The sequence below is a fragment of the Anarrhichthys ocellatus genome, unplaced genomic scaffold (genome assembly GCF_004355925.1).
Source record: "Anarrhichthys ocellatus isolate YVR2014 unplaced genomic scaffold, GSC_Weel_1.0 scaffold112, whole genome shotgun sequence".
Lineage (NCBI taxonomy): Eukaryota > Metazoa > Chordata > Actinopteri > Perciformes > Anarhichadidae > Anarrhichthys > Anarrhichthys ocellatus.
The window spans coordinates 423,264-438,793 of NW_022280142.1; the positions used below are offsets into that span (position 1 = coordinate 423,264).

At 40.9% G+C, this 15,530-nt stretch overlaps 2 protein-coding genes across 2 annotated transcripts; both read right to left on the reverse strand.

Annotated features, from left to right (window-relative positions):
• Positions 1-2,071: 2,071 nt before the first annotated feature.
• Positions 2,072-8,281, reverse strand: rab1aa (RAB1A, member RAS oncogene family a). Its single transcript, XM_031876669.1, has 6 exons — positions 8,098-8,281; positions 6,140-6,212; positions 5,953-6,048; positions 5,746-5,841; positions 5,195-5,326; positions 2,072-3,511 (listed from the first exon to the last, which is right to left on the reverse strand). The coding sequence occupies exons 1-6, from the start codon at positions 8,109-8,111 to the stop codon at positions 3,314-3,316; spliced, it is 609 nt and encodes a 202-aa protein (XP_031732529.1). The 5' UTR covers positions 8,112-8,281; the 3' UTR covers positions 2,072-3,313.
• A 431-nt stretch (positions 8,282-8,712) lies between these two features.
• On the reverse strand, positions 8,713-12,864 carry LOC116399493 (E3 ubiquitin-protein ligase TRIM39-like). The gene is made up of 2 exons (XM_031876686.1): positions 12,740-12,864; positions 8,713-11,336 (listed from the first exon to the last, which is right to left on the reverse strand). The coding sequence occupies exon 2, from the start codon at positions 11,325-11,327 to the stop codon at positions 9,690-9,692; it is 1,638 nt and encodes a 545-aa protein (XP_031732546.1). The 5' UTR covers positions 11,328-11,336; positions 12,740-12,864; the 3' UTR covers positions 8,713-9,689.
• Positions 12,865-15,530: the final 2,666 nt, after the last annotated feature.

The following is a 15,530-nucleotide window of genomic DNA, read 5'->3' on the forward strand; positions in this document are numbered from 1 at the left end:
CCCACACACACTTCACCCCCCATCATCACCCAGCAACCGGCTACAACCTCAGCCGGCAAACAGACCCAGCTACTCAAACCATCCTCCTCCCCCCGTTCCACCACTGCTCCCTCCCATTCCTCCACACCAAAACATCTCTCTCTCTGTCTCTCTCTCTCTCTCTCTCTCTCTCTCTCTCTCTCTCTCTCTCTCTCTCTCTCTCTCTCTCTCTGTGTTGTTTTGCAGCTGAAAGCAAACTGGGGGTTCAGCCTCACAAGAGAAGGGGGTAGGGGGCTCATGCTCCCTTTTTCTTTTTTAAAGCTTAATATAATCAGAGTGTGCTGGTTAATGAGGGAGGACGGCTTCACACAGAAAACACTCTTTATGAACACAAGCGGGACCAGCGGTGGAAGAAGTATTCAGATCCTTTACTTCTGTAGAAGTACTAATACCACACTGTGAAAATACTCCACTACAAGTAGAAGTCCTGCATTCAAAAACTAAGTATTTAAGTATCCAAAGTAAAAGTATTTGTTGTGCAATAGGTGCAAAAGGTGTACAAAGAACAGAGGGGCTCAAATTACAACACACACACACACACACACACAAAAAGGGAGAGCGACTTCATTCCCATAGCTCAGTCAGTTGAGGCTATATTAAGGTTCTGAATATCGTATAAAGAACCTTTAAGTACAATTTGATGCTAATACTTTCGTACCTTGAATGCACTTTTACTTGTAACAGAGTATTTCTACGCTGTAGTATCACCACTTTTTATGATTTCTTCTCTTCGCCTCTGCTTTTCCCAGAGCTTTCAACCATATCACACCTTCTTCTTCTGCAGTCGGATGAAAACCACAGCTCCTGAGCTCGCGTGACAACAGCAACACCAACGACTGAACACACTCCACCTGACTGCATGAATCACCGCTTTGTATGCAGACGCTGCCCTCAGCTGGTGTCGCGCTGTAACTCCACTTCACGCCACCAGAAGAATTTAGTGTTTCACATTGTTGTGTTTAAGTACATGACGTAATGAAGTAAGAGCAGGAACGTGAAGGTGCATTCAAAGCCCTAAAGGACTCTCCAAGTCTATTTTCATACAAGACCCACTGTGTGCTGTAAACATTCATTTTGTTATATATTATACTGCTTTATGTAATTATTAAATACTTATTATATTTCTATATTTTATCTTATATTCCATGTTATACTATACAGTTTTATTACATTATATTTGTTGTATTTCTATAATACAATCAAAAATAATATAAGTATAATACTATTATGGAGTACGCTGTTGTACTAGATGGTATCAGAGCCAGTACTTCTCTGTTAGGTTATTAGTTTACACTGCAACAAAATATTAAAATAACTCTTGTATTCGCTCACGAGTATAAATAAAAGATCTTAGACTTTTACTTGTCACACTAACGGGCTTATTCCTCTACCAAAGTTATCCAGCTAAATACAACCTTTTTCAAGACAAATGAGAAAATGATTGTATTTTGTGGCATCATTTTTTAAATCTGTTAATATAACGGCCTTTAACGCTTTATGAAATACTATTATCTTGAAAAAGGTGCACGTACGATTAGACTAAACCAATGTGGCATTTATGATATTGTGCCATTTAAATAGAACTGACTTGACTTTGAGAGGACGTGGAGCTCCTTTCACGTTTAATTATATTTGCTGATTTTTCATTGTGCCGTATTGTGCAGACTGTCCCTTTGTGTGGGTGGACATGTTTGCACCTTTGCATTTGTTCGTATGCATTAATTATGTAGTATGGATTCAAATTTCCTCAACTTTTTTCTCGTCGTTTTAACGAGCAAAGAAAATGTTGTCAGTTCTTCTGACTGATTTAATAAACAAGAATAGAAACTTTAAAACTGAAATGTGACTTACTAACTTCAGGGTGAAGTTTAACTTTGAGAGCCTAAATGAATTGTTGCATATTTCCGTTGGAGAAAAACTGTCAAGCTGCAGAAATCTAAGCCAAAGGTCATCATTCCTCTCAGCTTACTGGACAACAAGTGTGAAGAATGTGAGCACAAGGACAAAAAAATAACAACACCATGAGGCCCAGCAGTTATCAAAGATCTCCTTCATTGTTTAATAGTCGACATCGTGCCACAAAAATGTCATGTCCGCAGCCAGAAATCACGTGCCGAGATTACTAATTCCATCTATGCATCATGTCATTCGCTTGCTTCTCTACACAATTTGCAAATCACTTCTTACATTTATGTATAAATATATACAGTTTATAGATTATTCTCGAGCTGGGATGGTGGTTTTTCCGTTTCTCCTGTTGCGGTTGTGCTGTCGGTTGAGGAACATTAGCAGAGAAAACGCACGCGGCTGAACGTCACGTCTCCCAATGCAGCACATGCTTATTGTATCGTGAAGACCCAGCAGAGCACACACAGAGCCGAATATAGATATATACACACAGGAATGTTGACTGCTATCATACAATGTGGATTCTTTAAGCAAGAAGTCACGACTGTGGGCATACGAGGGGAACACGCCGACAACACAAGAGCACCGAAGGCATAAATGTCATGTGAATCTCCTGCCACAAAGGCACTGGCACATCGTTTTTTTTTTTTGTTTTTTTTTAAAGGGGCGACACTGTGAAGTTGGGAGCAGGCGACGTAACCGGTTTCCTGTCGAGCAGGACGCCACTCGCTCACATGCACCCGAGGGGAGCATGTGATCTGATCTGAACGTGCATGATGCTGGTTTTAAGCATGTGCTTCATTTGAAGAGCTTACCGATTCGTATATGTGAGGAGATTCAGGGCCAAAGTCACGCTGTTATCTACAGCGAAATAAAAGACAACTGTGTGTGTGTGGGGTGGGGGGGTTCCTCTGTTTTTTTTTTTTTTTTTTTAGAAAAGTGACTCATTTAGCAAACTCAAAAGGAAGAGCAGGGGCAAACAAAAACAAAACATTGGTTAACTTCACACACTGTTAAAATTGTGTACATTTAGTTTTTTTTCCAGTATGAGTGTGTTTTGGTAAAGTAAGAACAGAAAAAAAAATGAACCGCCCAGTGTGTTCGGTGGGTGTGGATGGGCTTACGGTGGGGAATCTGGTGTAACTGCGCACACACTTACAAACCGGTCCACTCAAAGTCTTCCTCCTCCCTCCCTCCCTCCCTCCCTCCCTCCCTCCCTCTCTCTCCCTCTCCCTCTCTCCCTCTCTCTCTCTCTCTCTCTTCCTCCCTCCCTCCCTCTCCCTGTGGAGCATGGTAACATTGAGACAGGTCGTGGGCTCGGGGGGGGGGGGGGGAGATGGAGTGGGGCGTGGCTGTTTTCAAGGTCTCAGCAACAGCCTCCGGACGAGGTGTTGACTGGCTTGCTCTGGATCTTCACGTTGGACTTCTCCGAGGATCCGGCCGTGGCCCCGGGGCCCATCCTCTTCTTGATCTCGGCCGCCATGGTCATGAAGGCTTGCTCCACGTTGGTGGCGCTCTTGGCGCTCGTCTCCAAGAAGGGGATGCCCAAGTTGTCGGCAAATTCCTGGTGAGCGAAAAAAGGAGGATTTAAGTCAATTTAATTCCATGACAATAAACTATCAGCTGAGGAAGGTCATGTGACAAGACTGAAAGCTCCATATTCATCTGCAACGTCCTCTGTCGCTCCGTATCGTCACATCCTAAGCCCGCCCACTTTGTAGCCGTCCAATAAGATGTGAAGGATTTGATTTAAATCCTTCTCGTAACTGTGCACTGCTCAAATATTCAGTTTCACTGAGGAATAAATACGTCACACTAAAGTTAAAGACGCTTAATGGCAGGTAATATTCTGACCCAAGACAATCTTGTCCACTAAAAAAAAAGAAAGATCCACTTGCTTTCTTTTCGCCAGAGCTTTCAACCGAATCTCAGTCTTCTTTAGCCGTCATGGGAAGCAAACACGGCTGTGTGAGATACAGTTGAAAGCTCCAGCAACGGATACAAAGTGGACCTCGAGTTAAAGGAATAGTTTTCAGGAGTGATGCGCGGGTCAGGATTTGTAATTACCTGGACCCGCCCGACTTATGAAAGCCGATCCACATCGCCTGACCCGCAAAAATACGCTTTCATCAACCACCCAAACTCGGCCCACAATCCACCATGTTGTGCATTATTGTAGCACAACCGTCAGGACTGAGACAAGCGGACTTGAGCGGCGTGTGTGTGTGTTTGAGAAAGAGACAGAAAAGGGAAGAGAAGGAGGATTATTGCGACGCCACGTTTCAGTAAGTTATTAATAACTTATGCTGCTCTGTCAATTTTTGACCCGCCCGCCTGAAACGCGTGATATTTTCTAGTCGGCTCACTTGAACCCGACCGCGAGCCCCGCGGGTATGCATGTCGGCCCGCTCGGTCCTTATGCTAAGCTAAGCTAACTGGCTGCAGGGTAATGTTGACCGTACAGACATGAGAAGAGTGAATAACAAAGAAATGATCAGGATGTCTTGAGCATCATTTTCATACACACTGGACCGCCACCAGTCTGTTAATAAAGCACTGACCAAGCGGTGTGTGCAGCCATGTTTTGAACACACTGAGCATATAAACGGACAACTATTCGTCACTCTTGAAATCTATTGTAACCATCACAGGGCTGGACGATATGGCCACAGATATACTATCGCAATACAGGTCATTTCATATCTCGATAACTGTACATATTTCTATAGGTATTTTGTTTATTTATAAAGTTATAAATCAGTCCTATAAGCAGAGGAGGCAGACAGAGCCTTTAAGATTTGCTTAGGACCTGGTGTATGTTTAAATTTCTTGTTATTAGAAAATGTTAGTTGAAATGGTTCACCTTTAACCTCAGCTTGGAGTGGGTGGGATCAGTACACACGGACCAAAATGACTTTGCAATGAGCAAGTCAATGCTTGTTTAAATATAAATGTAGAACCTAAATATGGCTCCTGTCATACGAGGTGGCTCTAACCTTCTAGACAGACCACACAGCTGTCTGACCAGCAGCTGGATGCTCAGTCGCTTACAAGCTGATGTTTTCCAAAATAAAAACCTCTACTCATCAGAATTCCAAGGCTATGATCGTGAGACCACAGTGGCAGGAAAGAACAGACGGCTGACAGTCAGCAATTTATTATCTCATTAGAAACTGTTACACTGACAGTTTAACCCCTTTTTAACAAAAGGTCCTCAAAGACTTGAGTTCACACGCCGTCCACTCACCTTAGCTGTGGTGTAATCGACAACCTTCTTCGTTGTGAGGTCACACTTGTTGCCTACTAGCAGCTTGTTGACGTTCTCGCTGGCGTAGCGGTCGATCTCCTGTAGCCACTGTTTGACATTATTGAAGGACTCCTGAGGAAGGTAGAAAAATAAGAACTTGATCCACACGACGCCAGCTGACACTGAGAAAAGAAATGTCAGTGCAGAAAAGGCAACGATATGTTTTACGGTCATTTAGACTCAATGTCTTCATTCCAACGTTTGTCCACAAGAGAAAAGTTTACATTTACACGATTAACGATCAAATTTAAGTAACCGTGTATAGCTTTACATTATATATCTATGAGTAGTTCTTATGTTTTTACTTCCTTGGCTTTCTCTTTGTATCTTTATCTGGTTTGTTTCGTGTGCTGCTTCGACACTTAATTGCCCATAAAGTTATTAAATACTCATTAGAATTACTCTGGGACTGGATGACGACTGGGCGTTGTAGTGTTTTTTAAAGGACACAACATTAAAGCAAACGATATTCGTCCTGGAGAAGCACTGACCTGATCCGTCACATCGTAAACCACTATAATGCCGTGAGCTCCTCTGTAGTAACTGGAGGTGATGGTGCGGAACCGTTCCTGGCCGGCCGTGTCCCACTGAGAAAGCAAAGCGGAGCTCGTCAGTCCAAACCGACACAAACAAACATTCTCCAAAGGTTATCACCGACTTATCTATTTACTGCTCCATTACACGACGTTCCTCCTTACAATCTGAAGTTTTATGGTCTTTCCGTCCAGCTCAATGGTCCTGATCTTGAAGTCCACACCGATGGTACTAATGTAGCTCTCTGTGTACGTGTCATCCTAGGATAAAATACACACACACACGTCAGCCATCACAGCGCTGACAAGGACAGACGTAAAAGCCTGTTGTGTAACAGTGGACAACACTTACTGCAAACCGGAGAAGGAGACAAGACTTTCCGACACCAGAATCACCGATCAGGAGCAGCTTGAATAAATAGTCACTGTGACAGAGGAGGAAAATGGACATTACAAAAGTAATTATGAATAACAGTCAAAAAACATGCAAGGTACAAAATCACACAATAGTAGGCCTGTTAGACTAAATCTTTTTGTGCTTCATCAGTCAATTAACTTCGTCAATGAATGTTTGGTCAGATTCTTACACATATTGTTTTCTCATCTGATCATTTGTACAGTTAATTATTGGATTGATGTTCTTGAGTAGTTTGTATTATTTTGTTAAATGTTAAAAAATGTGCGTAGAAAATGTGTTAATGCTCAGATATGTGAATTATTTATTTATATATACATACACACACACATATATACATACACACACACACATATATATATATATACACACACACATATACACACACACATATACACGCACACACACACACATATATACACATACACATACATATATACATACATACACACACACACACCTACATCTATAGTTAGTAATGTTTATGTTTAACCTTTGTTGTTTCTCCTTGTTTTTAGGAGTGTGTCTATTTCTGTGTAAGTACATCGAGGGCAACCAAACACCGGAGTCAAATTCCTTGATGTGTTAACAAACTTGGCCTATAAAGCTAATTCTAATTTAATTAATTTGTAAATTGACAGAAGATAAATCATCGGTTTATCGTTTAGGTTTCTCAGATTCAGCGTAATTGTAAAAGGTGACCTGCATATATTTGGGTTTTGGACTGTTGGTTGGTCAAACTAATCCTGAATTTTTACAGAGTAAACAACTAATCCATAATCGAAAAAAACATTGGATTTATTCATATTATAAGTATTCGTTAGCTGCAGAACTTTAGCAGTGGTGGAACTGAACTAAGTATATTCACTCAAGTACTGTACTTAAGTAGGATTTTGGTGTACTTTTACTTCACTTGAGTATTTGCCTTTCATGCTGCTTTATATTTCTAATCCACTACATCTGAGAGGTAAACATTGTCCTCTTCACTGCACTACATTTACTTAACAACTTAAGTTGCTTTGTAGATTTAGATCATTAACAAAAATAAACACATAGGTATGCTATATACTATAGGTTAAACTACCCAGCAGTATATAAAGTGACTAAAATAGTGTGCTGCACGTTAAAGTGATGAACACATGAATGCAGTGACGATAATAGTACAATGTGAACGTGTAGTGGGCCACTCTGCATAATGAGAACTTTTACTTTCGGTACTTTAAAATGCATTTTGATGCCAATACTTAAACGATTTTTTTGAATGCAGGACTTTTTGTTTGTAAACAGTAAACGACTGATCCAATTAATCCATATGTATGACGTCACCTAACTTAACTCCACATCATCATCATCAGGGGAGCAAATTCAGCCACTTCCTGTTTGCGGGTGAATCACTTTACAATGAAATTAAACGATAAACCTAAAACCAGATGAGTTGAGATGCATCGATTGGCTTCGTGATTACCGAACTATCAAACTGTCACTATGTGTCTTAAGTGTCAATTACAAAATCCTCCACAGTGTCCGGTAAACGTAGCTACTCCCGTTAGCTGACCTACTAGCTACTAAATGCTACTTCCATCTAAAGTTACCACAACTGGGCTTACACAACATTGTTGACGTGCTACACGACTACTTAGTTGATTTAATCGGCGTTATATTGACCAGACAGTTGCTGACAAACGTTGAGTTGATAAATATCAACGCTGTCATTCGATAGTGCGTACACGGTACCACAGCAGTTAGCTTAGCACTGAAAGACAAAGCAGCTGACGTTCATTTTGTACGGTGTGCTAAGCTAACGTTAGCTTAGCCGGAGAAGCTAACGTTAGCTTAGTTTCTCCGGCTAAGCTGACAGCTCAACCGGACCTGTCAATATCGAAATTTGTACTTACTATTCGGGATTCATCGTTGGACTACAGATTATAAACTGCTGTTACTGTGAATACAGCTGGTACTTCGTCGTAGATTAACCTTAACGCTGGCCGTGTGTAGTGAAGAAAAGACACCGTTTTTTTTCGTTACGAACTGGCTAAACTGGTTGTCGCAGCCAGAACAGCATAATCGAATCAAATATGGCTGTCAGCAATACCGAACCCGGAAATACCAGAGGATATGAATCATGGGTAGTGTAGTCTTGTGGCAATGGGCGTTTACCATCGATGTATGCTAGTAAAAATTCCTGCATTCAAAATGATGAAGCCTACAATTAGGTAAAAATCATGATTTTATCAGGATTTATTTTATATCCAATTACAACTAATTATTGTAATTCTGGCCCACTCTGCTGATTATTTCCATCTTAAATCAAGTTAGTTTGTTTGTGAAAATAGTTTGAAATCACATCAAAATTAACCAGAGCCCAAAGTGACAGCTTCACAATGTTTGTTTTGTCCGACCAACAGGCCGAAACCTCGAGATTATTACTGAAACATTACAATTATTACCATTATTAAAAGAAAAAGCAGCAAATCTTCACATTTGAGAATCTGGAAACAATGAAAGGTTTTTGCATTAAAAAATATCTTCAGTTATTATCAATCCAATCAATTTACAAAGTAACTGGTAACTCAAGCTAGTAGATAAAAGTAGTGGAGTACAATATTTCCATCTGAAATGTGGAGTAGAAGTATAGGGCTGTCAAGTGACACTAGCAGCCATATTAGATAACATTTGATGAAAACTTTGACACTGAAACAGACAGGTAATGTGCAGCAAAACCCAAACTAGGAGCTCAAAGAGGCCAAGAAGGTTGGTAGAGCTGCAGAGATGGTGATGTGTCTCACTGTCATTTCAATATTATGAGCGAAGCCTATAGACATATTTATAAGTGGAGATTTTACATAAATACTAATGGGCTTTGTAATGAGTTTGACATAAATAATTCAAGTGCATAAAAAACAACTCAAGATTTTTCCATTTGATTTTATTTCTTTCTAAAAAGATATAGTATAATAAAGAAAAATAAATTGGATTTTAAATGAACACTGATCAGACAATTAAAAGTACTGTATGTGTAGATTTGCAACCTCAAGAACTTTAATGGATCATTGCTTCTGTGGAAATTCATTCCATGATTTGTTGGCACTCTTGCTAAAAGCTTTTGCAGTATTAAATGTAGATGACATCTAACACATTATTAAAACTATATGGAACGTATGCTGTCTGAAATATGCAAAGCCAAGAAAACATCATTTTAGGATACACCTTCACATACAGTGGGAATATTCTAAATATAATCTGATACACTTTTCAAGTCACTTCCAGACACATTTGTGGGTCTCTCAGGGTTAGCAGAGATGAAATAATCAGCATGGAGAAATGTATGTCTTGCAGCAGTGAGTAACAGTATGTGGGATACATTGGAGAAAAACAAAAAGCAATGAGCAAATCAATCAGATAAAAAGACATTATACACTAAGCATTACAGATGATTATGTTCTCTTACTGAACATTGATCGTTTTCATGCATAATCAAATAATTTGTCTACTTAGTGCCATTGATAGGAGAGATGATCAGAGGGGTGGAGTTTTTACCACCATCATTAGGACAAGGACCAAAGTACGGGTAGAGTTTCTCAGTGAAGGAGCAGCCAGTAAAGCAATACATCAGAGCTGCAGCATCTACGTGATAGAAAGAAACTAGACCCTCGTCATAATCCACAAACACCCCCACCTTCCGAGGCCTCCATTTCAGACGGAGATAGACATCAGGGCCAGCAAAAGCTTTGTACTCATTTTCATTTCTCAAACATATCGTCCAATAACCCTCCTGAGGACTCAGCTGGATGTTCTCTTTCCTGGTGATCGACTCTCTGGCCACTCCTAAAGTCCATTTAGTCTTCCCTGTAACTTGAACCTCATAGTAAAGTCTCCCTGAAGAGATACTCTGCTTTCCAAAGACACACATACATTTAGAAAATCTCTCTGGGTTGTCTGGGAGATTCTTCTTTTCATCACGATGATTCACTTGTTTCCCATCATCAGAAAGACTGAGTTCAGGATGAGCTGTGTCAGGATCAAGAGTCACATTTCTGGCGTATTGTTGGACCCACTTCAGCTCAGCTGTAACACACTCGGTAATCCTTGCACTGAGTGTCTCCTCCAGCTGAGACACAGCTCTCACCACCGTCCCTCTGTATGACGCTGTATGGATGCTGACTTCTGTCCAGTCTTTGGTGGGTGGAGCAACTTTCAGGGATGGGAAGCTTTGGAGGAGATGGAGGTGGTCTTCAGAGAGTGAGAGCTGCTCTACCTCCATGCTTCTCTTGTTCAGCTCAGAGATTTCCTGTTCCAGCTCTTTGATAAAGTCTTCCACCTGTTTCTCTGTCGTTCTCTGCTTCTCTTCAATTCTCTCAATGACTTCGTTCATGCCTCTCTCGACAGACTCCATCAGGATTGTGAAGATTTGAACACCTTCTGCTATCTCTGTGTCTGCGTTTTCCTTCCTCAGGTTGAGTAACCGTTTGATCTTCTGTATCCTTACTTGTCTCTCCTGGATCATCTGCTGAATTTCAGCACCTGTCCTCTCCACCTCTGCCTTCTTTTCGTCATATTCGTCTCTCAGAGGAACAATGTCATGCATCTTATGATCTAAAATGGTGCAAAGCATGCAGACAAATGTCTGGTCGGTCTTACAGAACAGCTCCAGAGGTTTATCGTGCTTCGTACACATCCTGTCTTCCAGATTCTCCACAGGGTCGATCAGCTGATGTCTTTTCAGGCCTGACATTGTCAGATGAGGCTCCAGGTGAGTCTCACAGTAGGAGGCCAGACACACCAGGCAGGACTTCAGGGCCTTCAGTTTGGTTCCAGTGCAGACATCACAGGGAACTTCTCCTGGTTTGGACTCTTGTTGCTCGGAGCTGCTGGTTTTCCGTTGAGCTGACTGTCTGAACTGATCAACCATCTCAGAGATGAAAGTGTTGATGAGAAGTTCAGGTTTTGTGGTAAACATCTCTTTACACATGGGACACTTCCATGGGACACTGACATTCCAGTGTTCATTAATGCAGTTTTTGCAGAAGTTGTGTCCACATGATGTGGTGACTGGATCAGTGAACACATCCAGACAGATGGAGCACAGAAACTGATCTTCAGATGGTAGACAACTGGCTGCAGCCATGTCTTCACACTGGGAACACAAGTGAAAGTGGGAAAAATTAAATAAGTTGAATTTGCAAGAAAAGATGAACATCCACAAGGAAGGAAAACAGCCAGCGCAAATTAAATATTTATTAAAAAACAAACGAAGACTGAGCCAGGCTAACTACCAAAAGAGGTGGAACCAAGTCCCTGTTTTAAAATGTAGCAGAAGACAGGCAAGTCCCAAGCTTAACATTTGTGATTCAAGTCTTTATAAAGGCTGTAATGTTGTTTACTACAGTTAATGCTATTGCAAAAAGTAAACACCAACAATATCAAAATTACTTGTATATTGGTACAGTATATTCACACCATATTGTCCTGAAAACATTTATAAAAAGAGGTGCTCTTCTTGAATTCAAGTACTAGACATTTAAATGTTATTATTCATTCACAACAGCAGGTGGCACTTGTGAATAAAAGGTTTGACTGGATTAAGTACACTCAGTTTACAACTCCAGTGACAAAGAGAGATGTGCAGCTGTTCTGGCGTCGGAAAACAACAACTCCAACAAGATGAAAAAAGCTATACAGTCACTGCAAACAGTTTTATTTTTTTTTACTTAACTGCATCTAGGGAAGTGTTCAAGAACACAGCCACTGGTGCATCTGAATGACATATGGTATTAAATTGTATTTTTCAGTAACAAGCTCTTAAGAAAACAACATTAGTTGAACCATTTACTTCACAAGAGGTTCATGTCGAAGGCAACGTTAGAGTTAATGCTGGTTGATGAAAAAGGGGAAGGACAACTGTGACGACCCTCTCTGCCTGTTCGTTTGGCTGCCTTCCTTGCAGGTGTGGAGGTGGGTGTGGCAGAGGGTCGTCAGGCAGAGTGGAAGCACCATTTGCAACACTGGCCCTGTGTGCCAGAGCACTCAGTATAAAAACCCTCTGGATTCTCAGTTGGTCTCTCGCTCTTTCCTGAGACACCCATTTTGGTTTCGATTGCGGTTATGGTTTGTTTCTACACTATACAACACTGCATATACACTTTACACGCACCCACTCACTTACACTACTGAAATGACTGACTTCACTGTTAGTTTATGTTTGTCTTTTATATTACTTTAAACTTAATAAATAATTAATCAACTGTTTCATTGAATGCGTCTCCCTTTTTTGTCATGGCCGTTCGGCCCAGTTTGTGACACAACCACACCCAAAGTTTCTCTCAGCTGCTTGACAGAAGACATGACAACAGTAAAAAGTGAAGAAAGTTGCCAACATTGATGGGCTCCCAATCCATTTCTTAAAACTAATAATAACTAATTATTTGGTGTTTCCCATACTTTACTAAATGAAAGGACACATTCAAAATATATTGGGAGCTCATATGTGTGGCACAGATTTTTTTTTTCACTTTAACAGTAAATATCAGTTGTACTCACCAGTGATTGTCAGAGACCCTGCAATGTTGAGGAGAAAGGCCTGTGGTACTCTTGAAGTTTTCTTCAGAGAGAAAGAAAGAGACTCATCTCGACTTCAGCTCTACTTCGCTCTGACAAACTTTCAGTTTCATTTGAGGAGGTTTAGTCGAACGCTGCCTCTTTCTGCTATTTATACAGAAAGTAAACACTTGCTGGTAGACTTTCCTGTCAGGCAGCATAATGATCCCGCCTCTTTTGGTGGGGGTGGCACATCTTAAACACCAGTGTGCGTTTAACCTAAATCTTAACAGAAGTTGAAAGGATTGTATGTAGATGGATGTAGTTTAATGTGGGTTTTTATATATCTAGATTCTAGAGGAAAAGGCTGCCCAAGCCTTCCCATTTTATTTTTCTCCTCTTCTTACTGCAGCTTCGTTGCTGACATATTGTTGCCTCCCTCAGGTCTGGACATGATTTTAGTAACTTAATCTTGGCCCAAGATTAGTTTCACTTTTTGGAGACCAAACACCAAAGATGTGCAACGGTATAGTTCAGTCATAACCTCTGTCCACCAGCCTCAAATAGACTAGAGCAGTGATTTTCAACCACTGTGCAGCGGCTGTGGGATATGGTGGGCCGTGAAGGATCCATCAGTTGTGTCCTCCGAATCTGGGAAACGAAGGCAGCATTTGAAGGAGTCTTCGAAATGGGAGAGCCGCTGTGACGCAATCGGTCTACAAATGTAGTCTCCGAAGGATGCGGCCGCTGGATTGGCACACAGCTATTGTCTGTAGACTTTCAGAACAATGGCTTGAGTGTCCGGTCATCAGTGTAAAGTTAGCTTGTCTGTTTGCAAAGCATTATCTAAGTGTGTTCAACTGTGGTCACCTGGTCATCAGTTGTATTGTGATACATTTAGTGGTTTCATGGTGTAATGGTTAGCATTTAGGTGTGCAACATCCTAAATGTTCTCCCTCCTACACCCAAGGCAGTAGTAGTTGAAATACTGAACCGTGTGTTACCTGTTGTTCTTGTGTGTGAACGCAGCCATGGCAGGAGTGTGTGTGCTCTCCTGTAGCCCTCTCTGTTTCTGGATTGTAAGAATTTGTCTTTTTGAACAATTTCATACAAACGGAGTAGCTCAGTAAGTCAGTCAGCAAGGACGCTGGAAGTCAGTCAGAGTTGGGGGTGCTGAGAGAAACAAGAATGACGTGTTGTTCTTTGAATGGGTGATGTAATGGTTAGCACTCTGGACTTCATATCCAGTAATCCATGTTCACATCTTGGTGGGACCTTATTTTAAGCTTTAGTACGGGTTAAAGAATGCAACCTCTGCACTTTCTTGATGTTAAAGACAGTAACGTGTGCATTGCTGGAAAATCAGCTCTCTTGTCAACTGTGCACGCTTAGTTTACACCCAAGACCGAGACTGTAAACACTTTAGTTTGAGTTTCTAAAATACTAAATCTTACGTGTTAGCTACTTTTCTTGTCTGTGTGAATTCAGCATTAGCATTACAGCCTGTGGTCACTTGGTCCTGATACTGTCCAGTAAGAAGTACTCAAATTACAGTGTGGAGTCTTCCTGTAAATACACAAGAGTTCTGATAATGAAACCTGGGTTTCGTGTATCGGCTGATACCAGTGTTAAATTAATAAGCTGTATGCCTCACTGTGTGGAAGTGACTGAGATCATTATTTTATGGCTAAGGGAAAATCAGGCTTGACTTAAACATTGCTTTCCTAACTTTGATATATTATCCTTTCTAATGCATTTCCTTGCCATAAAACGTTGAATTGCAGCTGTGTTTGAAAGGTGCTGTGACGTTAAATGAACCTTCTTGCCTTAAGTTCTCAAGCCACTTTAGACTCGTACTAAACCAGCAAAATGTGGCAGAAAGTAATGTCCAGGTGTTTTTAATGGAATTATTCTCTTTAGATGACCAACATGTAACTCCAGACTACAGACACGATATTTGGACCAACATGTCAAATCAGTTGAGCCAACTTACTGTATCTTTTCAGGCTGTTGGGTGCAAATGAGAACTCATCAGTGATTGTCCCTGAATTTATACATAAAATGTATTTTTTACACATTAAAATATTAAACATGACAGTAGTACAACTTAGAATTTTCAACAACAACGACTTACAAGCATGATATAATTTTTTTTTTAAATTTTTTTTTGAATGTGTTTGATGGTTTGTGTGTGTGTGTGTGTGTGTTTGATGGTTGGTGTGTGTGTGTGTGTGTGTATGTGTTTGATGGTTGGTGTGTGTGTGTGTGTGTGTTTGATGGTTGGTGTGTGTGTGTGTGTGTGTGTGTGTGTTTGATGGTTGGTGTGTGTGTGTGTGTGTGTGTTTGATGTTTGGTGTGTGTGTGTGTGTTTGATGGTTGGTGTGTGTGTGTGTGTGCTTGATGGTTGGTTGGTGTGTGTGTGTGTTTGATGGTTGGTGGGTTGATTATATTCAATTTATTTTTGTATAGCCCAAAATCACGAATTACGAATTGATCTCAGAGGGCTTTACAAGCTGTACACATCTTCTGTCCCAGAACCCTCGCATCGAAACAGGAAAACCTCCCCCAAAAACCCCTTTAACGGGGAGAAAAGAGGGAGAGACCTGTGGGAAAGCAACAGAGGAGGGATCCCTCTCCCAGGATGGACAGAAGTGCAAAAGATGTCATGTGTACAGAATGAACAATTTAGGGGCGTGGGGTTATTTACTGCAAGGGTACTTCTACTTTTGGTACTTTGACTAAGGTTTTGAATGCAGGACTTTTACTCGTCGTGGATTGTTTCATCAGTATGGTA

What these genes read in the sequence shown, in the direction of transcription:
- rab1aa (XM_031876669.1), bottom strand. An exon ending in TTTACGATGTGACGGATCAG is followed by an intron (nt 5,327 to 5,745) that starts GTCAGTGCTTCT and finishes TACCTTCCTCAG; the next exon opens with GAGTCCTTCAATAATGTCAA. An exon ending in TCGATTACACCACAGCTAAG is followed by an intron (nt 3,512 to 5,194) that starts GTGAGTGGACGG and finishes TTCGCTCACCAG; the next exon opens with GAATTTGCCGACAACTTGGG.
- LOC116399493 (XM_031876686.1), bottom strand. Translation starts at nt 11,327, where the DNA reads ATGGCTGCAGCCAGTTGTCTACCATCTGAAGATCAGTTTCTGTGCTCC.